The sequence below is a fragment of the Schistosoma haematobium genome, chromosome 5 (genome assembly GCF_000699445.3).
Source record: "Schistosoma haematobium chromosome 5, whole genome shotgun sequence".
Taxonomy (NCBI): domain Eukaryota; kingdom Metazoa; phylum Platyhelminthes; class Trematoda; order Strigeidida; family Schistosomatidae; genus Schistosoma; species Schistosoma haematobium.
This window is the reverse complement of record NC_067200.1, coordinates 18,483,426-18,511,360: the sequence shown is the minus strand read 5'-3', so window position 1 is coordinate 18,511,360 and position 27,935 is coordinate 18,483,426. Positions and strand designations below refer to the sequence as shown.

General features: G+C 36.1%; 1 protein-coding gene across 2 annotated transcripts in view; it reads left to right on the top strand.

The window, feature by feature from the left end:
• The window catches only part of MS3_00009307 (uncharacterized protein), a 31,741-nt gene extending 4,269 nt beyond the window's left edge, over window positions 1-27,472 (top strand). Inside the window, exons 3-14 of one of the 2 annotated variants that reach the window (XM_035729604.2) lie at window positions 2,490-2,555; window positions 5,116-5,493; window positions 6,383-6,519; window positions 8,834-8,945; window positions 11,535-11,649; window positions 12,644-12,945; window positions 13,408-13,677; window positions 15,741-16,035; window positions 17,458-17,807; window positions 20,246-20,477; window positions 21,870-22,214; window positions 23,831-27,472. In XM_035729604.2, coding sequence (XP_035586413.2) covers window positions 2,490-2,555; window positions 5,116-5,493; window positions 6,383-6,519; window positions 8,834-8,945; window positions 11,535-11,649; window positions 12,644-12,945; window positions 13,408-13,677; window positions 15,741-16,035; window positions 17,458-17,807; window positions 20,246-20,477; window positions 21,870-22,214; window positions 23,831-24,075 — 2,847 coding nt within the window. In that variant the 3' untranslated portion in view covers window positions 24,076-27,472. Of the gene's footprint in view, window positions 1-2,489; window positions 2,556-5,115; window positions 5,494-6,382; window positions 12,946-13,407; window positions 13,678-15,740; window positions 16,036-17,457 lie in introns of both variants that reach the window. The other variant, XM_051217660.1, reaches the window with a different exon arrangement.
• The last annotated feature ends 463 nt before the right edge of the window (window positions 27,473-27,935 follow it).

The following is a 27,935-nucleotide window of genomic DNA, read 5'->3' as shown; positions in this document are numbered from 1 at the left end:
TGGCCTGCTGCTCCGGCAACATCGGTCAGACTGTCCTGCCCACCAAATGAGGAGGAAGTCCGCAAGGAACTCCAACTCTTGAAGCGTTACAAATCACCGGGCCCAGATGACTTACCTCCGGCTCTTTTTAAAGATGGTGGTGACTTTCTGACTAAGGAACTGATGACGTTGTTTACAAAGGTCTGGGAACTAGAGAGGGTACCAACGTCATGGAATGAGTCGATAGTTGTCCCTATCTTTAAAAAGCGTTCACGTCGTTCCTGTAACAACTATCGGGGGATAAGTCTACTTCCGATTGCGTCCAAGTTATTGGCTTCCGTCATACGTCGTAGGTTGTTCAAAACCCGAGAAAGATTGACTCGCGAGGAGCAGGCTGGGTTTCGTTCTGGTCGAGGATGTATTGATCATATCTTCACCCTCCGCCAAATGTTAGAACACCGTCATACTTATCAAAGGCCAACAATCGTAGTGTTTCTTGATATCAGGGCTGCCTTTGATTCGTTGGACAGGACTGTTCTCTGGGATTGTCTATTGAAGAAGGGTGTGCCTGAAAAGTTTATTAACATCCTAAAAGCCCTATATACAAACACCTCAGGCAGAGTGAGGGCATACAACCACCTCTCTCCATTGTTCCATTCGAGTAGTGGGGTTAGGCAGGGTTGCCCAATCTCACCATTCCTCTTCAACTTTGCCATCGATGACATTCTGGAAACAGCTCTGATGGATGTAAGTAATGGCGGTGTGGATCTGTTGTCTGGAGAAAGACTTCTCGACCTTGAGTATGCGGACGATATTGTTTTACTGTGCGATAATGCCCACGCCATGCAATCCGCACTTAATCAGTTGGCAGTCTGTGTCCGTAGGTATGGTATGTGCTTTACACCTTCGAAGTGCAAAGTACTTCTACAAAACTGGCAGGATTCTAATCCTGTACTCACCCTGGATGCTAAGCAGATAGAAGTAGTCGAGAAGTTCGTGTATCTATGTAGCTGCATAAGTGCTGGTGGTAGCGTGAGTGATGAGATCAATGCACGTATCATGAAAGCCAGAGCGGCTTATGCCAATCTGGGCCATCTTTGGCGCCCTCGTGATGTCAGTCTGGCTGTAAAAGGTCGGATCTACAACGCGTCGGTGAGAGCACTTCTGCTCTATGCTTGTGAAACCTGGCCTCACTGAGTTGAGGATGTTAGACGACTTTCTGTGTTTGATCATCGTTGTCTCCGAAGGATTGCTGACATTCAGTGGCAACACCATGTTAGTAATGCAGAGGTTCGGCATCGTGTGTTCGGGCGCAGAGACGATGATGCAATCGGTGTCACCATCTTGAAACACCAACTTCGGTGGCTTGGACATGCTCTACGAATGTTGTCCCAGAGAATTCCACGTCGTGCATTATTTGCTGACTCTGGGACTGGTTGGAAATAGCGGAGATGTGGTCAGTATATGACATGGTGTCGTGGCATGAAAGAAAGCTGAACAGGACTGGCTTCTGTTGGTCCTTCACGACCCCCTGGTTGGGGCTCGAGAGATGATGCGACACAGTAGCTAGAGACGTTATCAGATATGGCTGAGAATAGAAGGCAGTGGCGATCCTGCTGTAACCTTCTTTTACTTTCTTCATAAAAAGTGGTTGTCTCCCTTACCTGAAAGATTTCTTCTGGTTGTGCCTTTCCGTTTCCCCCATTATTATTATTATTATTATTATTATTATTATTATTATTATTATTATTATTATTATTATTACACTACCTTACACTAATCTGGTCGTTATTGTTCCTCTTCTTTTTTTTCTCTTACGCTCCTTACCTTTTTCTCCCCCTCATTGTTTTGTGTGGCGCATATATATTTGGTGTCCCCTTGTACCAATATTTATGTGTTCAAATAAATAGAATAAATAAATACACCTGCGCCATCGTGATCGGTTCTCAGCCATGTCACCAAGAGTCTCCAACCATTGGTTACGATAGTCACGCGGACCCCAACCAAGTAGTCGGCATTTACCAACATGGCTCAGACTACAAGTTAATGTCTTCAAGCACTGATGCCACGTTTTGGTTTGACCGCCCCTAACTTTCTTCCAACCATCCCGAACACCGGTTAGCATTGCATGTTGTTGTAATTGGGGTTCAGATATACGTAGCACGTGGCCCAACCATCTCAGTGGATGAAGATTCACAACCTCATCAACTGATTTACCATCATTCCCTAGTACCCTGCGTCTAAGATGTGTGCTTTTACTCGATCCTGCATTGATTATGATTAACTGGCTGACCATGCCAATGTGAAGTGCGATGATCTCAGCCAATATACTTTTGTATCGTCTTAAATTATGTAAATTCATAATATAGGTGTAACTACGCACAGTCTCTGCAAGAACTAAATTCGCATTGTATTTAGAATTATTTATATTTAGCATACATCTAATCAAATTTTGTTAGCGATTGAATATAATTTTAAAACCTGTGTTCTTTTTAAATTTATTTTATCAGGCAGCCTACAATCCACGTTCTTGGCAGAAAGAAATTGAAACAGACGATAGTTCTCCAACAAAGCTGGTAGGTTTCATTTCCGCCGATTAAAATTTGTTTGCATACCTACGAAATTCACATTCCGAATTATTTGTGGTTAACTTCAAATGATACGTGCTGGAATAAAGAACGAACATACAGGCATTCAGCCTTGATTACTATGAGTCATATAAAAGGTGCATCATTGAGTCAATGGTTTTGAGAAAGCAAAACTTCAAAAGAAATAATTGATAATATCAGTCTTTAGTAGTAAGGATATTAGGTTGTCTAACGTGTATTAATCCTTTCAGCTCGTTTTCCACTGACGATCCAGCTTCTCGTTAAGTGTTGATTAATAGAGCTGATACCACTTGTTCGGGTAGTGCGTTCTAGTTACTGAACACTAGATGAGAAAAACGGAATCTCATTCTAAGTTTATTTGGTTCCGGTTTTCGGACGTTCTTGCTGTGGCCTCGGGAATGATTAGTTCTAAAGAGAGCGAAAAGACAAAACGTTAACATCCAAATCATTATTTAAGATACCCGATGCCAATATAAGCTCACCTCACATCCTGCAATAGGATAAGTGGGAAAGGTTTAAGTTGAAGTTTAGAAAAACCCTTAACTAATTTGGTTCCCACATGTTGAAGACTCTTGAGTGTGTTGATATCCCCAGTAATCATATGGACTAGCTGCTTGGATGCAGTACTGTCAAGTCTCAGGTGAGCTATAAAACCTGAAACATGTCGATGCATTTGAATGCTCGGCGAGGTGATCATAACATTCGAAGACTTTTGGTAGCTTTTGGGTTGCAATACTCACTTGTGACTTCATATTTTGAAAATCGTGTTCAAGGCTTTCAATTGTGTTGCTATCGTTCGCTAACCACTAACTAACGGAAGCTTTTTTCCAGTGTCCCTTTTGTTTTGACTCAAATCAATCCATCCATTCATACTATCTAATTTGTCTTTTGAGTGTTGCTATCCTCACATTGCACAGTTGCATTTACATCATCAGGAGCGTTTAGAGTAAGTGCACTTTCTTTAGGTGGTAATTTCTTTCTCTTGACGATGAAACACTTATTACGATAACTTTGAACAATAGTCTGGACAGGGTTTCTTTTTTCTTTGAAAATGTTGACAATGGAAGTCTCAGCTTTTCGATCAAGGTTATGAACTGAGCTGACAGCACTAGCTATTACATTCGTTATTTCTGCGTGTGATGTCAGAATCACTGACCGAGTATCATCACTTGGCACCTTGTCTATCAGAGTGAGAGGTTCCGAGACTTCATTTAGGAGAATCGATTTAGTCATACAGCATTCTTTACACAACCAGAGTGAAGCCGGTTTAAAGCTATGTTTATGCGTGGCCGGTGATTGATGTACATTTTGTGGAACCACCTCTTACAGCTGTCACACTGCATGTCATCAACAGGAGAAAAACAATGTCCAACCACATCAATGAATTTGAATGACCATTTTAACCAATATGGTGTGCATAAAAGAAGGAAAATTTTTTAAAAAAATAACTGGTCACAAAAAGTAGAAGAATGATAACGTTATTACGGTAACTGCAAAATTATGTAAAAACGGTAACTAACTAGTGATAGTTAAAGCAACAAAATGTTAAAATGATAAGCAAACCTAGCTCTAGGATGAAAAAAGGACGGCGAAGCGGTAAACATGAATACACGGATGCTCATCATTAAAAACTAACTTTAACTAATGTAAATTAAAGTAGAAAGCACGTGGGAAAGTATTTCACAAACTCAAATATCATTAAGAGAGTTAAATATAAGTTTAAGTCTCGGCCTTAATACAACAGAGATCTAGTATTTCAAAGCCCCCAAATGCCCTGGTACGGCCGAGAGTGGGGAGAGTCCGCTCTCCCTCTCGAAGTGCTCTCACATAGCCACGCGTATATAGCCTATGCCAGGGAAGTCCTACTCACTGCCTTCTCGTGGTGGGGGTGTTGTTTACGAAAATGAGAGGACGTAAAGCGAATGTCCGACGCTTTAACAGGATTCCAAACCAATGGTGCACATGAGCTCCAGTATCCTGAAGGAGCAAATGGCGTATGAACCAATTATTGGTCACCGGCTCCCATGGGACTGCATCTCCTTGCGATGCTCCACTGCCTTGTGGATCAGACCTTCAGGTCGAAGGCTCGGGGAGTGGCCCCCTAAGAAAACCACCTGGTTCGGTTTGGGCACCCGGGTACTATCACATCCCTCACACAAATCAAATGAGCTTTATGTGGCGCATATGTATTTGATGCCTTCTTGTACCAATATCTATGTGTTAAAATAAATATTAAAAAATTTCAGAAAAAGTATGAAAATTCACTTACTTTTCTCAAATCGCGCACATTCACCTAGGTTCGTAATAGATGTCGTGTTTACCCTGTAAAGAATGATCCCTTTTAACGTTTCTTTTATAATAATTCCAAAAAGATCATTTTATGCTTCTAAAGCAGTATTAATGAAACAGTATGATTAATTTGTAGTTTAAAAAAATTTCTTGTTGTTATGCTTACTATGAATGAGTTTTCTTTATCAACGGTATGGTTTATGTATAAATTCTCTATCGCTTTTTTTTCTTGTTTTAGCAAAAAGTCAGTGAATCCTCTCCGTGTTCACAAAATCAAAGTCAATCAGCAATGGAATCCCATCATTTTTCTACTAAAGATACTTCATCTTTAGTTAACCAAGAAGATTGTAGCATGAAAATTCATAAAAATAATATTGACAATTTTGCATTTGATGAATATGAAGAAGAAATGAAGAATAATTTTGATGCTCTGCATCCATACAAATATTCAGTCAATGATAATCATCCTGTAAAATATTGTGATAAACTAGTTGAAGAGGATGAAGACTTAGAAGATGATGTTAAACCTTGGTTCCGTCCTGCTTCTCGTGATGTATCTAGTGAAAAGCTATCTAACAGTACGAAGAATATAAAAGTTAGCCGAACAGATAAACCTGTAAGTATTCTTCTCTGGAATAAATACTATCAAAAACTAATCTCATTTTTCTAATGTTACATTTATCTGTCGCTGTGTATTGTTTTAATGCTGATTCACTTATATAGACTTTATGTGGTAACCCCTTTTGTTGTAGTTGAGTACTAATATGTACCTCGACTACCAGTACCAGTAAGCTGCACTAATTAAGAAGATCAACTGACGGGCGCCCCATCCGAAATTGCGAAAATGCTATAGTATGTTTAGGATATAGTGGTTCATAAAATGACGCTACAAATAACCACTTGATCTGGTTAATTCATATCATTTATTGTTGTCCAAAACCAGTTTTCTAGTTTATTTATTCAGTATACATAAAACCAGGTCGTTCTATAAATAGTTGCGACTAGTTGATAGTATTCCACATCATTATCTATCCCTATTCACACATGAAAATGATAGTTCAATGGTTTTCAACTTTTGGCCAATTAGTTACATGTTTGAGCCTCACCCTATCCGCGTCGGTTTGGCCAACTAAAAATTATTATTAGCCCCTACGTTTAGAGGGATCAAAGTCATGTAAATGAATTGGTACCTGGTTGGTGAGTTAATAATAATAATAATAATAATAATAACTTAATGTTTTATTCACTTGATGATTGGTTAACAGTGATATGAAGTATATCAACTATTTAATGATGCATAACCACAATGTTACAAAACATTGAACATACAGCAAATTATTGTTTATTTAAGTATCTCAGTGTGCATTATAACGAAATTTGTTCATGTCCAAAGTAAAACTTTGTTCATTTATCAAACATTAGAATAAAAATGTAATTAGTTTTCTTTTTAATATTGATTAAATTACTTCAATACTTTTGTTTTTCTACTTATATTTATTTTATAGTTGTATACTGTACTACACAAGGTGAAAGAAGCACATGTTTGTCAAGAACAAGGTGAAACTCAGCATTTATTAGATGATGTAGAATATTTAGTAGATGGTCTAACAGATCGTAATCAAGTTAATACTCGTGCACTTAGGTTAGTTGTTTTTCATTTCTGTTTGTATATAATATAATCACAATTGATTGATTACTGGATGGTGATCAATGTTATGTGTGTCAAGTCCTTCTTAGTGCAGATCGAATTCTATCGACCAAATTGCAATGTGGCCACTAGTCTATGTGACTCAACATTGCGTGCACTATGTTGGAAGTAGCCAACAGGAAACCCTGGATCTGGGTTTCGTGCTACTTGGCACTCGTCAGCAAGGTGTATTTGTAATCTTGAGGGAGCTGGTGCCCCCTGACGGACTCGATCCCGTGTCACCCAGCTTCACAGTCAGGGACGTTACCATTGGGCTATCTGGGCCGCGACCGACCTCCTGTAAGACTGAGATGTAATCACAATTGAAGTGATTTATAATGTTTACAACGTTTTAATGTCGTAGTTTACGAAATGAGTTCGATTGTTTTATACATTTTCATTGATACTATATTTTTAATAGTTATGGATATTCATGTACTGGACAATGATTGGAATTTATTTTTCTGAATTTTGTTGTTGTTGTTTCCTAAAACTATTGATTCAACTAATTTCGTTTCTACATTAACCACTTTTACTACAAACTGGTATTATTTCAAATGTTTATTTCAATTTGCGCGATTTCTTTTATTATGTTATATACATTCTACTGTCTAGTATTTATTGAACATTATACTTCACTTATATTTATTTATTTGAACGCATAAACATTGGTTCAAGGGGGCACTTAATACATATGCGCCACATAGTAACAATGAGGCCAGTAGCAGTTATCATTGATCTGTGCGAGGGCTATGATACTGCCTGGGTGCCCAAACCGAAGCACGTTGTTTTCTTAAGGGGCCACTCCCCGAGGCATTGGCCTAAAGGTCTCACGGTCGCCGGTGACCAAGAATAGATTTACACGCCATTTGCTTCCTTAGATTCTGGAGCCCACGTGCACCGCTGGTTTGGAATGAGGGTTTTCCAACTCTCTTAGGTGGACCCTCCGTGTCCACCAACCCAGTTAGAGTGCCGGACATTCGCTTTTCGTCGTCTCAGTTTTGTGAACAACATCCCGTCTTCACGAGAAGGCATTGAGTCGAACTCCCCTGACAGTGACTGTATACGCGTGGCCATGTGAAAGGATTTCGAGAGGGAAAACTGACTCTCACCACTCTCGGCCGTACTAGGGCATTTGAGGGCACTTCACTCGAATCTTTCCAAATCAGAACAATACGTAAGAGTGTTTGTGTTATTCTAATACCTTTGAATAAGTGGGAATTTACAAAAATACCACCAGATAAGAGTCCATAAAAAACTTTTCTGTAAAAGCGGAATTTTTAAGTATATGGCGAATGAGAAGTAAATCCCAATTACCACTTTTTAAAAGTCTCTATATTCCCGTTTTTGATCAGTCTCTGTTGGCATATTCATATGCTGCATTTACGATAGTTACAGTGGTTCAAGTTTCAGCTTTAACGACGGAAATACGGGTGTATCCAGCTAAACTGTTTCAAATAGGTTAAACATGAATTCTGGCTTCTACTCATTACTACATTCTAATAAATTCCAATTGTTTAGACATTTATGTACCTAACATTGCACCTATTAGTTTTACATCATTTGTTGAGTTAAATGTCATTATTTAAAGTTATCTTCGTTATAATAGGTTTATATGGATAAAAATTCATTGTTATTGGTTTGTGAATAAATTCCCGCTGAGTTCTACGAAGATTACTTTGATTAAATTGGTATATATATATATATATATATACTGAAAAGGAAGTAATCACAATTTTTGCTATGTGGTTATTTGTGGGAACGGCTCCCGGTGAACTCAAGGAACCTCTAAGAAGCTCCGAAAGAGCCAAAGACACCCAATCATCGTTTGAAAGAGCATCCCAGGATCTCGACGTGTAGCTCCCGATTGGACAAATGCTAAAAACCACTGCATGCGGATTGGATGAATGTAATGACGATATCGTTTTTACTAAATCTATAAATATCCAAGTTCTTTGTACCGTATTGTACTGGTTGAAATAAAATCTCTTTCCACTTGTCTTCCCTCATCTAACTTGCGACTTGAAGGGTTCAAGCGTCCGAATCCTCAAGTTCTACGTGGTATAGCAAAATAATTCAAGTTCTAGATATAAAAACATCTCTTCGTCCATGGGTTCAAGTGGTTGAATCTGACCATATGTTAAATGATGCCCACTTAAATGTTTACATATCCCGAACGACTGTTCGTAGTTTTTTGTGATTTCTTGATTAAAAATTAATAATGGTCGTTTTGCTTCATATGTTTTTTTTTTCTTTTTCACAATATAAGCGTCCTGACTCTAGCTAACAAGTGTTTGACTGCATCCTTCCGTTATACTCTCAATGCTCATGGTTTGTTGAAGCGAATTTGTGCAAAACTCCATGATGCTTACACAGACTATGTAAGTATAGTTTTATGTTTAAAAAATATATATTCTTAAAAGTTCTATTTTGATTATGGTATATTTGTTTTGAAATACAAGTGTATGCCCAATGTCTCTTACAATCAATCAACTAAGCACCGTTAAAATAAAATGAATAGATTGTAAACTTTTTAGTTTAAATACCTATACGACTCATTTTCGTCCCTTCAAGTTCAGCCACGTTTATATATCGGTATTTCATTTTATATACTTTTAGAGAAGAAATTGTAAACATAGGCTTCACCGATCATTTATTTTATTTATCGTTATCATAAAACTCATTTATTAAATATGCCTTCCAACTGTTAATCGTGCTGTATAACCTAAATCACGAAGAACTATGTTCCCAGTTTCAGATAGGGTCATTATTTATTGTCCGTCTCGTGTTAACAATTTTACTGTAACCATTTGTCAACCTAAAATGAAATTAACATCTAATTAAATAAAGATTGTTAAACCACTAAAACAGATTGTTAACATTTCAGTTTATTTATTTATTTGAACACATCAATATTGGTACAAAAGGGCACTGAATACATATGTGCCACACAAGTCACTTGATTTGTATGTGTGCTATGATACTGCCCGGGTGCCCAAACCGAAGCAGGTGGTTTTCTTAGGGGGCCACTCCACGAGACTTTGACCTACAGGTCTAATTCACAAGATAGTGGAGCAACGTGGCCCACAATTTGTTCATATCCCACTTGTTTTCTTGGAATCCTGGAGTCCATGTGAATCATTGGTTTGGAATGAGGGTTTTTCAACTCCCCTAGATGGATCTTCCGTATCCACCAATCCGGTTAGGGCTCTGGATATTCGCTTTTCGTCGTCGCAAGAAGGCAGTGAGTAGGACTTCCCTGATAGTGGCCGTTTATGCATGACCATGTGAGAGCATTTGGGGAGGAAGAGCTGACTTCCCCCTCCCTTGGCCGTACCAGGGCGTTTGGGGGCAATTGATTTAATCTAAGAGAGACATAATCCAATAAAATTCGATAATATTGATTGTTTAAAAGTGATTAAATACTGTATTCACTAATCTAGAAGAATAATCTATACTGCACAATTATACTTTCAGGAACTTCTAATCATCATTAACTACGACTTGATTTAATGTGATATAATCAACTTTTTCCATCGCTAAAATGTTACTTCATTCTAGGTGCTATCACTCTCACATGAGAATAATTACAAAATTACTTACATTTAAAAATAACTTGTTAATTTGGTTCTGGTATTTCTATTCTGGTTATCGGGTTCGCCAGAATTAAAAAATCACCAATGTATTGTTATATATTTTGTTTCTCTTAACTTCGTTATTTCATAACTACCTAAAACGAAAGTCTGAGGATGGTAATTGATTTCAATATCATGATGTTTTATACCCCATACTGTTATATCTTGAGTATCCTCTGACCAATATAACGTGTCAGGTCACTAATCAGAATGCAGATTCTAATTTTTTCTATTTTGCGTCTATTATTTACTGTGCATCTTGATATCCCTGACTTTGTCATTTAAATGCCCGACCAGCACTATTGATTTTGAACCGACAGCTAAGTCCCTGTTGGCCACTATTATCCAGCTCTTCACCATCCCTTGCCTTGAGTCCCGAAATAACAACTAGCCTCTACTATATTTACACTGCAAACAGATGTGGTTTATATACGGACATATCAGACATCACCACAACATACATGAACAAACCAAAAAGGTTGTAAACAGTTGCTCAATGATTATACAAGAAAATCATAAATAATAATAATAATTCAAAAATTCGTCTCAACGTTTGCAATAGACGTTTCGTCATAACGCATACTACTCCTATCATTACTGTAAATTTTATTCCAAGTAAATAGTACTTGTTTCAAGACCTCTTTATGTCTTCTATTATGACTTAATTATACATTCATTTACACCAGGAGCTCCCAAATGCCCTGGTACGGCCGCGAGAGTGGGGAGAGTCCGTTCTCCCTCTCCAAATGTTCTCACATAGCTACGCGTATATGGCCTATGCCAGGGAAGTCCTACTCATTGCCTTCTCGTGGCGGGGGTGTTTACGAAAATGAGGGGACGAAAAGCAAATGTCCGGCGCTTTAACCAGGTCGGTGGACACAGTGAGTCCACCCAGGGGAGTTGGAAAACCCTGATTCTAAACCAATGGTGCACATAGGCTCCAGGATCCTTAGGGAACAAATGGAGTATGAACCTATTGTTGGTCACCGGCTACCATGGGGCTGCATCTCTTCACGTTGCTCCGCTACCTTGTGGATCAGACCTTCAGGTCTAAGGCTCCGGGTGTGTCCCCTCTAAGAAAACCACCTGGTTCGGTTTGGGCACCCGGTCAGTATCACATCCCCCACACATATCAAATGAGATTTGTGTGGCGTATATGTATTTGATGCCTCCTTGTACCAATATCTATATGTTAAAATATATAATAAATAAATTACATCAGGAACCATACAAAAAATACCCAATATAAAATTCAATTGTTTCTTGAATATAAAAATGCAATCATAATTTACTGATAATTTATTTGACTTTCAATGCAACTTCTTGTCATTTCAGGCACTGGCACTTACCTCTGCTGGATTGTTGTTTGTTTTATCACGAGATCGTGACCCGAATATATTAGATGTTGACTCCCTGGCTATTATATTGAAATTATTCTCTGCACCCGATAGTAAGTTGTTGCACGTATTGGTAAAAAATTTTAAATTATTATAATTGATGTTATTGCATAATGTTTAAAGCTAACTTGTACTTAAACTATGGTAACAAAGTCCTTACTTACATACTCAGATGTTTATTCAGTGTGTGAAATAGTCCCCAAATGCCATGGTACGGTTGAGAATCGGGAGAGTCAGCTCTCGAAATACTTTCACATGGCCACACGTATACACCCACTACCAGAGGAGTCCTACTCAAGGCCTTCTTGCGACGACGCGGTGTTCACAAAACTGAGACGACGAAAAGCAATTATCCAGCGCCTTAACCGTTTTTTTTCGAAATGGAGAATCTATCTAGGCGGGTTAAAAAACCCTCATTCCAAACCAATGGTTCACATGAACTCCAGGATCCTAAGAAAACAAATGGCCTATGAACCAATTGTGGGTCACCGGCGACCGTGAGACTGTATCTCTTAACGTTGAACCTGCTGCGGTTTGGGAACTCGGATAGTATTCCAGCCCTCATACAAATCGATTATGTATTAGGTGCCACCTTGTACCAATGTTTATATGTTTAGATAATAATAACCAGTAATACTATCCGTTTCCTTAACCCATTAGGAGTTTAATTAAGTTTTAAACAACCTAACACTAATGATAGCCAATTGCTTTGTTATTAAACTATCATTCCACCATGAATAAAAATCCACACTCATGAATTGTAGTTACATAGTTAGAGTTTGTGGATTAGGCTTTTGGTCTCACTAAATGATTGGATATTATTAAATTTGATTTCGTAACTGATTAATAATTATTTAAGTATTGTAGTATTTTTCTTGTCCTCTTACAATAAGTTTTTGTATGTAAACTAGGAATGAACTGTAGAATCTTACGAATAAACCGACCTAGAATCTCAATCGTTTCTTTTCGTTTTGAGTTCACGTTTATAGAGTGTTCACAAGTTTAAAGACTTGAAAGTATTCTGATGTTGGATGTGTTTTTTTTCAGCCAATACAAATGGCAGTACCGGTGGTGGTCATTGTGAAATCAGTAAAAATAAAGAAGCTGAACGTGTACGTATGCGTGTTCGTCAACTACTCGACGGTTTACATCAAAATAATTCCAAGAGTTTAACACCAATATCTTCAACTTGCCCAGATGTTGTTGTAGGCAACAATTCAAACACGATCGCTTCTTCCAATCAATCACTATTCTCTAGTGGAAAGCGTTCAATCCTTCCACCTGGATCTAAAACACCTACAAATTCAAGTTTAAACACTCGACATTTACAGATCACCCGTCAGTTGACAGTAAGTATTTAATAAATTTGTTTCTATTTTGACATATGTACAGTTCAGAACTGGTAAAATTGACTTGCTAGTTTAATCATTTATCGTCTGGTAAAGGTAATAAGTTTAACAAATAGAGTTTAGTTATGTACAGTAGAAGCTCCATATAATTGTATGCTTCGCTTAAGCGTAATTGGTTATGTGATTCTTTATGTGTATGAAGTTATAATCAAGTTAGGTAACCAACTACTGAGTTATATATACAGTTAAATATGTGAAATGACAGACCCAATCACTAGTCAATAATTTATGGCTAACTTGAGTTTCATTTATTACATGGTCACTATCGCTTGCTAAAAACAAGCCATTTTCATACTTTAAGGCTTCGCTATTCAAAGAGTAATTTTTAAAATATCAATATCAGTTACAATTTTTACGATCTCGTTCCTACTATCTACATTTTTTTAATAATAAAATTTTCAGACCTCAGATTTAGTTATTGAATCTATTTTAAACTTTGGCACTCGAAAAGCAGGAGATTGGTTCAAAGTAGAACTTCGTAATGGTGGTGGATTAGATAAAGTTGCTGATGCAGCTTCAGACGCCGTTGATTATTTGGCAGATTTAGACCCAAACAACACATCTCGTAAACCAACAACTGTTTGGCGTTCTAGGACTAACTTAACAGGAATTGATAACTTCGCTTTGGATAGACTTAAACGAGTTTGCCATTATACACGATTATTAGAAAATGTAAGTTTTTATCTGTTTGATTTCGTGTAGATGTGAGGATTGTGAACATTTTTTTCATTTTCATTAAAGTATTTCTAACATCATTTGTATAAATTGTCAATAAATCTATTTTAATATCCTGCAATATAGAGTAAAATTGCCCGTCTATTACAAAACTTATTTATTTGAACACATAAATATTGGTACAATTAGGCACTGAATACATATACGTCACATAAATCATTTGATTTGTGTTAGGGCTGTGATACTGCTGGGATGCCCAAACCGAAGCAGGTGGTTTCTTAGGGAGGGACACCCGGAGCTTTAGACCCAAAGGTCTGATCCACAAGGCAGTGGAGCAACGTCAGTAGATGAAGTCCCATGGTAGCCGGTGACCAACGGTTTGTTCATATGCCATTTGTTTTCTTAGGATCCTGGAGTCCATGTGAACCATTGGTTTGGAATGAGTGTTTTTGAACTCCCCTAGATAGATCTTCCGTATCCACCAATTTGGGTAAGGCACTGAACATTCGCTTTTCGTCCTTTCACTTTCGTAAACAACAGTAACGCCACGAGAAGACGGAGTAGGACTTCCCTGGTAGTGGGTGTATACGCTTGATCATGTGAGAGCATTTGGAGAGGGAGGGCGGACTTTCCCCACCCGCAGTCATACTAGGGCATTTGACATTAAATTGTGTCTCAGTAGTTTAACAACTAAAGTTCCAATCAGTGAACTCCTACTTCGTATTCAAATACATGTTTTTCTGTTTGAGCTAACGTGTACTGTTCTTGAAACCTCTCGCATTAAATGTGTTTCAGTTCTTGGTGAGCGAACCTGAATAAGTGTGTTGTAGAATTATCGGATTTCTGTACTTTGTCCAGTTCGGACTAAAAAAATTTTACAATTGAATATAAATAACCTCATTTGTAAGTTAGTGAGTCCTGACAGACTGAGTCGGTTGGAACATGTATTACGTATATCCAACCACTGTCTACCTTGATGAGTGATGTTGTCTGGTGTAGCAGTAAGCTGTAAGAAAGCTAGGGGCCGCCAAACTAAAACATGGCATCAGTTCATGAAGTCATTGACATTTGGACTAAGTCATGTTATTAGGTGCAGAATACCTGTTTCAGGTACTCTTGATCACCATAACCAATGATTAAAGACTTAGAATGACATAGCTTAGGTGTATTCATTCTTTGTCTTCCCTTAAGTCCTAAAATTTCTGGATTCCTCATGGGTTTTTCCTTCGCTATTTCATTAATTTATATTTTCTTAAATTGTATCTTCTATGTCTAATCTTTTCTATTACCACCAATACTGTTACTGCTTGTACTACTATGGTATCCAACCTAGCAATTTTATCTCTCTCTGTATGTCAACTTGAACTGATGCACAGATGTTCTAATTTCTACGTTGTGTTCAATTGATTATTGAAAGAAAGTTTCAAAATTTATTTTGGTTTTAAAACTCTATAACAGTCGAAATTGCACTGGTATTTAAGTGCTGAAAGTTATCATAAAGCTTTATTATTCGTTTCTCTGATATCCTAATAGATTAATTGTAAATGTATCTGTATTTTATTTGATTTATAGAGATTATAAAAGATCATTATATAATAATAAGCTGTTTGTATGTGATTTATTCACAAAAATCTAGTGTACACTACCTTAATGTAAAAGTTTTGATGTCACTTGTAAAATTGATCTTCTTTAAGAAATTCATTTAACAAACTCTACCAACCAATACATTTTCACAATTGTTTGTTGAGTTCTAAGGTGCAATCCGGTGTTCATCTTGTTGTGTTAATGAGGTATGGCAACTTGGATCGATGCATATATGTCCCTGGTCCTAGGTTGTAGCTAACTGACTGATATAGATGATTTTATCAGTCTATGTTACTAGTAGTTACACAAGCGATATCATTATCACATGCCTAATATGGTAGATTGTTGCTCAAACAATAAGTACAAACTATTCACATAGTTTTATATGTGTACAATGTAATTTGAGTATATATATATATTTAGTTCTACTGATTATCATGTTTTTCCCCCTTCAATTTATTTCTTTTTGTGTTTAGATGACTTACATGAATTCAGATAATCAAACATATTTGGTACATTATCGTGATGGAATTCTTGTGAAACGTTTATTGACCTGTTTACGAGTTTGTGTATCTCATTTACCTAAATCATCAACTCAACAAGCAAACTCTAATTCTACTACTAATAATAATAATGTTTCTATGGAAAAATCTACTGTAAATAGTATCAGTGTTTTGTCGAATTCAAATAATTCTGCATATGATAGTCAAACTATTTTAACCGATTGCATTTTAGGTATATTTCGATTTCTAGTAAATGTTTCACATAATGGTAAGTTAAATTTTCCTATTGTCGATTCAAATTGTTTGTGATTACTTTTCTCTTATTAATTATTGAATGTGAGCATATTTTATTGATAGAGTAGTTAGTCAGTCAGTCAGCAACAACAACGTAGAACTTCGTACGTACGTAAATTAATTCAAGTTGCCATACCACATTAAATCGATAGTGTAGAATATACAGTGAATTTCATTTAGTCTTCAATCTTGTCCAATACCATACTGATCAGTAAATATATATGAAGTTTTATTTGTATATGAGAGCCATGTTGGTAGATGTAGACCTACTTGGTTGTAGTCCGTCCGATCAGTCGTTGGAAATATTTAAAGATATGATTCTGAGTCCGTCTTCAGAGAGAAGGTTCATCCAATTTTTATCTTTCTTTCAATTTTGAGTTCCAGATTTCTTTCATAATATACCTTTACATTTTATATTTCCAAACCATATTCTCATTGTGCTTGATCTATCTCATTATATTTCCTGCTACATTTCAACTCCTTCATTACTCATCTTGTCAATTTCATCTTGATCCAATGCACATGTGTGTCAAACTCTGTGTTGATTATGACTGATTAGACTGTATATCAGATATATATTTGAAAATTTCACGGAAATAAATCTTTTAAAATAACTGTTATACATAACTTTCTAATATATATCCTCATTATTTTCACCATGACTAATTGTAAAATATTAAGCATTTTTGAGCTTTTATTAACTATGATGTACCATTGAGGGTATACCTTCATACTCCTCTTTTCGGTATCAGTAACTTCTTGCACAAACTTATGACGTCATTGACAAGTGGACTGAGCCATTTTGGTAGGTGTAGACTACCTGGTTGGGATCCGTGAGACGATTGCAACCGATAGTTAGAAACCTTGAATGACACGGCTCAAAATCGTTTGCAATGGTGCGGGTGCATCTACTCTTAATGTCCTCTCAAATTCTAACCTTCTGAATTCTCCTTGTCTCTTTTTTTCTCTTTCCAAATTTATTTCACTGGATTATACTCCTTGAATAACATCATCAAACTCTAATCTTTCCGATTATCGCTGATACTTTTACTACCTCTACCACTATGGGATTTGAATCGATAATTGTATCTCTGTGCTAATATGGTATGGCAACTCGAATTGATGTACGTACGTACGTACGAAGTCCTACGTTGTTGCTGACTGACACCCATTTTCGGGTCAGCTGATTAAAATCTATGTAATTGTTTAATTCCATTTTTACCATGCATTCCCTTCTTATGTAGTTAAGATTTTTAGTTTTTTTTTAAAGGCCTATTTTATATAGTCTAATGCGCATTCTAAACCTTCGTGGAATTAACTGATTTAAAATACATTCTAGTTGTGTAAAGTTGTCTGATATTTTCCTGACTTATCCTTCTTTTTTTTATTTTCATAGAATTCGCCAGTGAACGTCTTGGTGCTTGTTCAGGTTTTCTAGAAACTATTTTTGATTGCCTACTCAAGTTGCCTGATCGTTTGCCTGGAACAAAAAGATTTGATGTGATTGTCTTAGTGCTCTGTCTTTTGGTAAATATGTGTGAACATTGCCCTGAAAATCGTACCCGAATTGTATATCTGGATATTACAAAATCATGTCTTAAACAAGGCTCTCCAACAAATTTGAAAGATGTCAAATATATCGATACATACGATGATGAAGAGGAAGATGATGATGATGACGTAAATGCAAATACAAATACTTCACGACAAGTTGTAACCACTTCTGCGCTTGACGAACTCATACAAGTGAGTAATAAGTCTTTTTGTTGAAGGCTTAGATCGATCCTATTTTTGACACTGACTTATTTACATTTATTGATCACTAGGCACATGGGTACATCGAAAGAGAAATTCAACCAAAACAATACTGTTGTTAAGTGACATTGTACCTGCTTAACTGTCATATCATGTTTTTTTCATTATAATTTATCTAGATAGGTGACCATTGAGTCTCTATAATCATTCATAATTTTAAAAACTCTCATGACATTGTTTATTGCACAGATTTAATCGTACATTATGTACTCTAGACAATTCATCCTGTGGATTTAACCATACCGGACCGATTGAAAGATAACAAATTAACCTCTTATCATAGTTTGAAAAGGGCAAACTAGAATCAACACACAACTCCGTGTTTTCATAGTCGGCAATGTTGTAGATATAAAATTAACGTATTCAAAGTCACTTATGTACTTCTTCTTAATTTCCCAATAGATTTGAAATTTATCTCCTATGCATTATGTACACTACGGAAATCCGATTTATAATTCATAGTTCTTGTATTCAGAATAAATTTATCATGTCACAATCATTTATTAGTATTTGATTGAGATCATCAACCGATTGATGCTAGACCACCGTTGAAAACCTGGAAGCACTGGACGGTCGTTTCGTCCTATTCTGGGGCTCCTCAACAGTGCGCATCCACGATCCCGCCCTCCGCGAGATTCGAACCCAGGGCCTTCAGTCTTGCGCGCGAACGCTTAACCTACTGGAACACTGAGCCGGTGTCCAATGGTGTTAGTGTCTAACATCAACCAATCCACAAAATTGCGCGACCATCTTCCATTGTATTGAGGTGGATACTTGTCTCTATCCGATACGGATTAGCCCTACTGGTCACGGTTTCTTACTAGAACTCCGAGAATTCCCTCGTGAAGCTAGTCACTATTAGTAAATGGTTTTCGCTAAATTTTCTTTTACTTCATGTTCTGTTTCTTTTATTTTCCCTTCATCTCTTTCAAATTTCCACTTCACTACTTTGATTATATCATACAATTTGTCCCTTAGTTTTACTTCATTATTAATGACTATTATTTAGACGGGTTATTTTTTTGTTTATTTTACGTTATCATTCTGTCTTGATTATTCTTATTTTTATTTCATTTTGTTTATTTATTTAAACACATAAACATTGGTACAAGGAGGCACCAAATAGATATGAGCCACAATTTGTGTAAGGGTTGGAATACTATCCAGGTGGTTTTCTTAGGGGGCTACGCCTGGAGCCTTTGACCTAAAGGTTTGATCCACAAGGCAATGGAGTACTGTCAGGAGTTTCAGTCATATGGTAGCCGGTGACCAACAATAGGTTCATACACCATTCACTTCCTCTGGATCCTGGAGTCCATGTGAACCATTGGTTTGTAATGAGGGTTTTCCAACTACCCTAGATGGGTCCTCCATATCCACCAATTCGGGTAAGGCACCGGACATTCGCTTTTTGTCGTCTCAATTTTGTGAACAATACCCCGTCTTCATCAGAAGGCAGTGAGTAGGACTTCCCTGATAGTGGCTGTATACGTGTGGTCATGTCCCCACTCTGGACCGTATCACGGCATTTAGGAACATTCTTACCACTATTTCTATTCCTAAGCCTGTCCTGTTAATATCAATATTTACTTACTGATTTAATCAGTTGTGTAGTGTACATTACTACGATTATTGACGCACAAATTACTTAGGTTGCTTCCTGTTTTCATGTGTGCATATGAATGTAACTGTATGTTAGAGTCAGTTCTGATGTGACTATATTTTTCCCTTTCGTGTCGTGTTCCTTTCATCCCATACTGGTTGGCTTTGTGGTTAAATAATTCGACTGGTAGGTCACAGGTTTGAAATCCCTCTCCATGTATGTCGGTTTGGACAAATGGTTAGTATTACTAATTCCATGCAATTACTGTGACTCAAAGCTGACCATATAAATTTCGCTCGGTAAATGAGTTACTTACGCCTGTTACTCCTCGTGAAGCATGGGTTCCCGATCAAGATTCTCCACCTTACTCTGTTCTGGGCTCTGCTTTCAAATTGTTCCCGATTACTATTTATTATTTTGATGTGTACCTCCAATTCTCCGCGCAATGTGTTCGTCGGTCTACCTCTTTTCCTTTTGCCTTCAGGATTCCAAGTATGAGCCTACCTTGCTATACGTTTTCGCAATTTCCGTAAAATGTGATATTTTTACCTCCACCATCTTTTCTTTATTCCCTCTTCAACTGGGAGCTGATTTATTCTCCACCACATTAGATTGTTATTTATGGTGTCCGGACAACCGATTTGAAGTATCTTTCGTAGACAGCTGTTTATAAATGCCCATATATTTTTGATGATGAGTTGCATCGTCATTATTGTTATTTCTTCGTCAAATATCTATCCTACTTGTACATTCTTCTCCGTTGTAGCTATTTCTTACTCGAGAAGAATGCGCACGTAACCATGATTTCGAGAGAGATGATGATGAAGCTATGGCAGCTGCAGCGGCCCGTAAACGTTCTGAAGAATTAGAAGATTTTGAAAATAATTCTAAACAATTACGCCCAGGTTACCCTAATCCTACTGTCGAAGAAGCTGGCTTGAAGTGGCGCTTAATAGAGGATCGAAGAGCAATGAATCTGAATAATAGAGGATTTTTAGGTAATTGTCAATTACTTCTTTGTAGTTTAGCAATAAATATTAGTATCCTGTTCATGATTTTAGAGCCTTAAAACCATGAATCCATTCCTTTCCAAACCATGCTCCAAGGCTTAGTCTTTTCATCATCAGTACTATATCATTTCTATCTCTTGTTATCCTCATCTCCAGCTAATGAGGTACGGTAAGTTAGTTCAACGTGTATCCGCATCAGGCTCCATGTTTATGACGTCTGTCTGTCTATCGGATACTAATCCACTCAATTTCACCACCTGAATTACAAACCTAGGCTGATGTATATAAGTAGCATGTTGCACCAATCAGGAGTGGGGAGTGCCTGCCAACAGAAAACACTGAAATGAAGAGAACAAGAAGGAAATCGCTGTGTTATCGAAATAACTGAATTGGATGAATGATGAAGTATGTATAGGACAACTGATGGATGATGTGCAAATAATATATTTAATGTATGATTTTGCATGAAAAATAAATTGGTTTTACCCACTTGCATAACAACTACAGCAGTACAATCAAGTATGAAACCGCCATATACACGCTCCTATTTAGGCGAATACATACTCTTGGTTTTTTTTCTAGATCACATAACATAAATTTGTCTAGGCACATACCTACTGTCAATTCAATTGTATTAAACTATATGGTATATCATATTTCAGTCAATTTACAAGGATATGTATAACAAATTCATATTAGTTTACACATTTTTACTCGCTTTATGTAGCCTTAACCAAATAATATGCTCATATTGTTTATTACTTACACAATCCAGCATTCAATGAAATAACTCTAGAGTATTTTATTCTGTCATACATTCTCTGCCTACACTAATTAATGGTTGCTCTGGTTGTCAGAATGGGCATCGGCCTCGTGACTTCCGAAGGAACACGGCTTTCATCATGAGACATCATAATATTTCTAAATGAAAACCTAACTCCCAGGACAGAGTTTAGATGGTTTGAATTATTTTTTCTGGTGAACGTTTCTTTAGTGAGTTGGTTTTCTACGGGATGGAGTCTCTAACCTCATGTCCAACCCTCCTTTATCTGGGCTTGGGACCGGTAGTAGCCCCAGAGGGGCTCCAGGTGGAGTTCATTAGAAAACCTACATGTATATAAAACTGTAAGATATATGGTGTTTATACAAGTTATATATCGTCTATTTAAGAGAAAATCCTAATTAATATTATTTCCTGAAGATGTTTGTAGCTCATTTTTATTATTGATATTCAACCATATAGAGAAACTTTATTTCTTGAATGATAATAATAATTCATGGTTTGGTACTTCGGGTTGTAAACAGTTTTCCGAACAAATTTCATGCAATTGAATTCGCTTTCATTTTTTACATCGTGTAGTTCTTATGTTTTTTCAATAGGTCGGAATAAGAAACGATTGAACCGTAAACAAAAGTGTAAAAGTAGTGTAAATAAACAACGACAGAATATGGGGGGTTTCAATGATGACGAGGAAGATTCCGATGATGTAGATGACCTAGATGACAATGATGGTGACGATGATTGCATTGAAGATGATGATTTGGAGGAGAATGATGAAGGTGATGACGATGGTGATGATGATGACGACGATGATGACGAAAGTGTTGGCAGTGGTGCAGATGTTGAATTTGTCGCCGACACCCAAGAGGAACAAGAAAAGTTAGCCAAAAGTATGTCTCAAGCTCAACAACATATGGAAGACTCAGTGGTGGCTGCTTATGCTGGTAAGGTTAAGAAATATTTGTTTCAAAATTATTTACCGTTTTCCTCACGTTTATAAAGAAGTGTTTCAAATATAGCTAATCGCAACTCTAACATTCATTATCATTATGCTGTCGGGGTATGAAAGAATGCTGCAAAGGGCTGTCTTGTGTTGGTCTTTCACGATTCCGTGGTTGGGGTCCGAGAGATGGTGCGACACAGTGGCTAGAAACGTTATCAGATATGGCTCAGAACAGAAGGCAGTGGCGATCCTGCTGTAACCTTCTTTTACTTTCTTCATTAAAAAAAATGGTTGTATCTTCCTTAACTGAAAGAATTCTTCTGATTGTACCTTTCCGTTTCCCCTATTATTATTATTATTACATTACCTTACACTAATCTGATCGTTATTGTTCTTTTTTTATTTTAAGCTCCTAATCTTCTTTTTTCCCCCATTCTCATTGTTTTGTGTGGCGCATATATATTTGGTGCCCTCTTGTACCAATATTTATGTGTTCAAATAAATTAATAAATAAGCATTATGCTGTGTATTATGTACACGGATTCTAAGAGTTCGTGGTTCTGTGATTTAGTAAACGTACCTGTAACCTAATTGATTCAGGATTTTTTGTTTTCCAATTCCAATGTACAATACTACTTAATTGTTTATTTAGCATTCACTATATTTATTTACGATTAACAAACTTATTCACCATCATTACAATTGTTATGTTCTGTCGTGCTACACTACTACTTCAACCGATGCACATTTGTTCCAAGTCTGTAATATTGTCTATGGTTAACTGTAGCTGTCCTCTAATCAATTGTGTTTTGTTCTCATTTTATTTATTTATTTGAACACATAAATATTGGCACAAGGAAGCACCAGATATATATATGCGTCACACAAAACAATGAGAATGGGAAGAGAAAAAATGTTAGGTTCGTATAAGAAAAAAAGAACGAACAATAACGGTCACAGATTAGTGTATGGTAGTGTAATAATAATTATTATTATTATTATTATTATGGGGGAAACGGAAAGGCACAACCAGAAGAAATCTTTCAGGTAAGGGAGACACAACCACTTTTTATGAAGAAAGTAAAAGAAGGTTACAGCAGGATCGCCACTGCCTTCTATTCTCAGCCATATCTGATAACGTCTCTAGCTACTGTGTCGCATCATCTCTCGAGCCCCAACCAGGGGGTCGTGAAGGACCAACAGAAGCCAGTCCTGTTCAGCTTTCTTTCATGCCACGACACCATGTCATATACTGACCACATCTCCGCTATTTCCAACCAGTCCCAGAGTCAGCAAATAATGCACGACGTGGAATTCTCTGGGACAACATCCGTAGAACATGTCCAAGCCACCAAAGTTGGTGTTTCAAAATAGTGACAGCAATTGAATTATCGTCTCTGTACCCGAACACACGATGCCGAACCTCTGCATTACTGACATGGCGTTGCCACTGGATGTCAGCAATCCTTCGGAGACAACGATGATCAAACTCTAAGACAATATTGTTACGTAGAGAGAGCTTAGAGAATATTAGAATTTCTTATCTTTACTTAAAGCTGCATACATATTAAACAGTTTAAATGTTTTGTGTTCTTTTTTCTCTTTAAATTTATTCAGCTCTCCTACTTGGTTGTATTCTCCAATCAAGTCCTCGTTACACTGATCGTATTAGATCCAAATTACCAGATGGACAATTTCGTCCATTAGCAATTATGTTAGCTAAACTACTCAGCTTTTTATCTTTAACTAAAGGTGTAGGATCATCAGGTTCTGAGTCTATTCTACGTATTGTCAGAATTTTAGAAGCACAAGATAAACAAAATACAAAATTATCAACATCTAATGATTGTGGTGACAGTTAATATTAAATAAATACTGTTCCTTTGTTTTTTGTCTGTGTTTACCATGTTCTTTTTTCTTGTATTACTTTATCTCTTGTACGTTGTCGCCGTCGTTGTCCTTGTTATTACTATCATTGTTGAGTAATGTATGAGTGTGTGTACATGCATACATACAGTTAGATAGATGTAGAAGTGTGTGTGTGTGTGTGTATGTGCATGTATTTTCAAATAATTTCTAGATTTATTGCACATAGTTTTGTTTGTTTGTTATTTTGTCTTTAACTTTTCATCGTCTCGTTTATCATATTTGTTTTTTTGTTTTTTTCTAATACCATTATACATTTGGTTTCCATCTTAGTAACAATTAATGATAATGAAATTCACATTTGACTAAATAATGATAATAATACAAATAAGATTGTTCATCTTTGAAATCTATCATTCACTTGAATTGATTTCAACAAAACAAAAAAACACAACACCTTTCTCTTATGTGTATAAATTGTAATACAAAATGAATAACAGTCAATTATTCAACTTTATTACTACATTATCTCTTTTGTCTTTTTTATCTTTATTGAATGAAATCTTTTCTTTTTTCCCCCTTTCTTTTTCTTTTCTTTTCTCTGTTTTTCTTTTACAGATTGATGTATATAATTATATAGTTCTTGTTTTTCCTATCTCTTCTTATATATATATATTCAATTGATTATATTTATCTTAATGTATTTGAATAGTATTTTCAATGATCTATTTCATTGCCTTCTTTCTTTCTTTTTTTGTTTTTTCTTTTTCCAATGAAATAGAAAACAACAATAAATGATCTTTATAGTTGTTCTCTTTTCTTTTCTTTGTTGTTGTTTTCATTGCTGTTGTTGTTGTTATTATTATTATTGTTAGTATTAGTGTTGACAAGTTGTCATAGTGTCTCTTTTTTTGTATATTCTTCTATGATTGATGATGGGAATATTATTGATCCTTTTCTTTTTTTTTTCTTGCCAAATGCCCCTTATAGTATTTTAAATCATTGTAGTAAGTTCCTTTAATTGCTTCCTTTTCTTCTTTTCTCGTTTGCTTTTTTCCTTTTCGTTAGCGTGTTTGTTATTGTTTTATGAAGAATGATACATGATTTCTTCGATGTAATTTTCTTTGTTTGTTTGTTTGTTGCTATTCATTTTCTTTCCCGTTTGTACATGTATGACTTCGCTCGGGTATTTCTATAAATAATAACACTAATTTATTTTGTAAAAATATTCCCTCTTTGAAATTTGTTTCTTAACAAAGTAATTAGTATACTCTATGATTGTTTACTTTATTATTAATTTTATGTCTGTGAAACATAATTTATATAAAGTGGAAAACATGCTCAAACTATAACTATTTAATCATAAGTGTTTCCTAAAATTATTGAATAAGAATTATTGATGTTAGGCAAACATTCCAAATCAGTTAATCTCAGATGAGCCTTCATCCATTGAGTTAGATAAGACAGATGTTACGTATACCTAAATACTAGTCGCCTAGACGGGCAGTGGTAATTATCGTTGGAGTAGGTTAAGAGAAAGCTAGTCACCATCGGTCTGTGAAATCACTGACTGTTAGACTGAACCCTGTTGGTAAATACAGTCGATCAGTGATTGGGTGACATGTATCAAGATCCTTAGAAATGGCATAGATGCATTGAGTTTCAGTATACTTTCATCCATACTTTTTGGTTCTATATTATCAAACCAGATCTTCAATATTCGGTCACTGCTTCCATTCATTTTTTAAATTTTATCCTGTGTTAATTTGATGGACCTGTTATCTTACGTACCCCATCATCTCTATGTAGGACAGTTAGCCCTAAAAAATCGTTAGGGAGCTCGTTTTGACCTTGTAATCAATCAAGTAAATCCATAAACTTGCCCCCATCTTACTCTGGAATCCATACCATTCGATGATGTAACCAAGTATGTTACTCTGCAGTAATTTCTGTAAGATTATACTATTAACTATGATCAGTGTCTGAGACAAAACGTAAGACCAAGCAATCTCTGTATACACGTCCCCCACTGTAATATTAAAAATAATTTTGTGATTTCACTGAAATTCGATAATATTTTATATAGTAAGTGATCTACTTTATGAACTTCCCTTAATCACTAATTTGAATTAACAAGGGTAACTTCTGTTAAGTTAAAGACTTAAATGTTCAATGTCATCATCTAGAACTGACTCAAACAACCTAACATAATTTACTTTGTGTACAACTCCTAAAGGTAATTGAGTGTAACTTCTAAACACCAATGGTAAAAGATATCATACAGTACTCATTCATTTATGTAAGACAACTAAACTGAACAATGTATTTACGAGATGATAGGGAAGAACTAAAAATATATCTATGTTAGTAAATTATACTCTAGTAGACTCGCTAGAGTTGCATGAATCGAATTCGTCCAACAATTGTCTGTTGATTGGAAGAATCTACTTTATTTATATCAATTCAAAATGTCTATTTTTAGTTGAAATTATTTATGTATAACTCGATTCAAATGATCACTCATCGTCTGTAATGACTAATATGGACAATATTTTTCGTACTCGATACTAAACGTTGATAGCTTATATTGTATACAACACATATGTAGGATAGTATATGAATTGGTCCAGCCTGAAGCGTTAGGGTTTAATAAACGCTTAAAACCCATTGTCTCGTGTCGGAACACAATTACGAGAACATTTTTCCGAATTTTCAGGCTTCGAGCTAGCTATAAGCTATATTTTTATGTAAAGCTGAAAATTTCCTATGAGACTGGAGGTTCGTTATTGATATTATGGATGGTTCAGCATTACTTTGGGAAGTTGTTGTGGATGCGGAGGAATAGACCAATAATTATCATGTTAAGTCCAATGGTGTCCTTGGACTTTAGATGGACATTTCCTATTGGTCGATATCTGTTCACTTGTTGAATATTGTACAAAATGTTGTTTCCTATTTTTATGGTACGATGTGGTATGCTTGATTGGTATATAAACAAAGTATGTTTGAAATATAATGATTCATAACTCAGAGGCTGTGACTTGTGTTCTGGACTCAACTGACTGGGCTAGACAGGGGAGCGAGACCAATAGAGACTCTAGGCCGTCCGTACGTGTTTACGTGCCACTGTAATCGATCGATAAGTACGCTGCTCTTTAATTTTCCAGTCAAGGACACAACAATTAGCACAGGGTAAAAATCGACACAACTTAAATTCATAACAGAAGTTTTGCTAATTGTTCAATGAAATCCACGATGCACGTTTCGTCCTATTTAGGACTCTTCAGCGGGATGTGCTTGCACTGCTAGTCACCCATGATACTTCAAACCCTTAAACAAATACACCTTTTTTCTCATTGTTAATTTTCTTAATAAATCTCAACTTAAAATTGAATAATAATAATGCTTAGTTTATCATCGAAAATTACAACGGTTGTTATAGCAACTTAATAGAAAATCAAATGTAATGAATGACAATTTAGAAAAAATAAAGACCGGAAATTTCAATAAACAAAATTATATATTAAAACTAGAAACAAAATAAAACTTAATAATTTCTATATTTCAATTGACGAATAAATTATAAATCACGAAATATAGAAAAGAGGATGACTGAAACCAGTAGAACATATTAACATATTACATACACCAGAGAATTCCATATAGCATGAGCAGATTCTTATGGATATTAGAGTAATTTGAATAGTTCATATCATAATGAATCAATTGAAGCTAAACCATCATGGAAAACCTGGAACGACTGCCTGAGAGTTTCATCCTAGTATGGGATTACTCAGTAGTGCACATCCACGCGATTGTGGATGAGGATTCCCACAATAGGACAAAACGGCCGTCC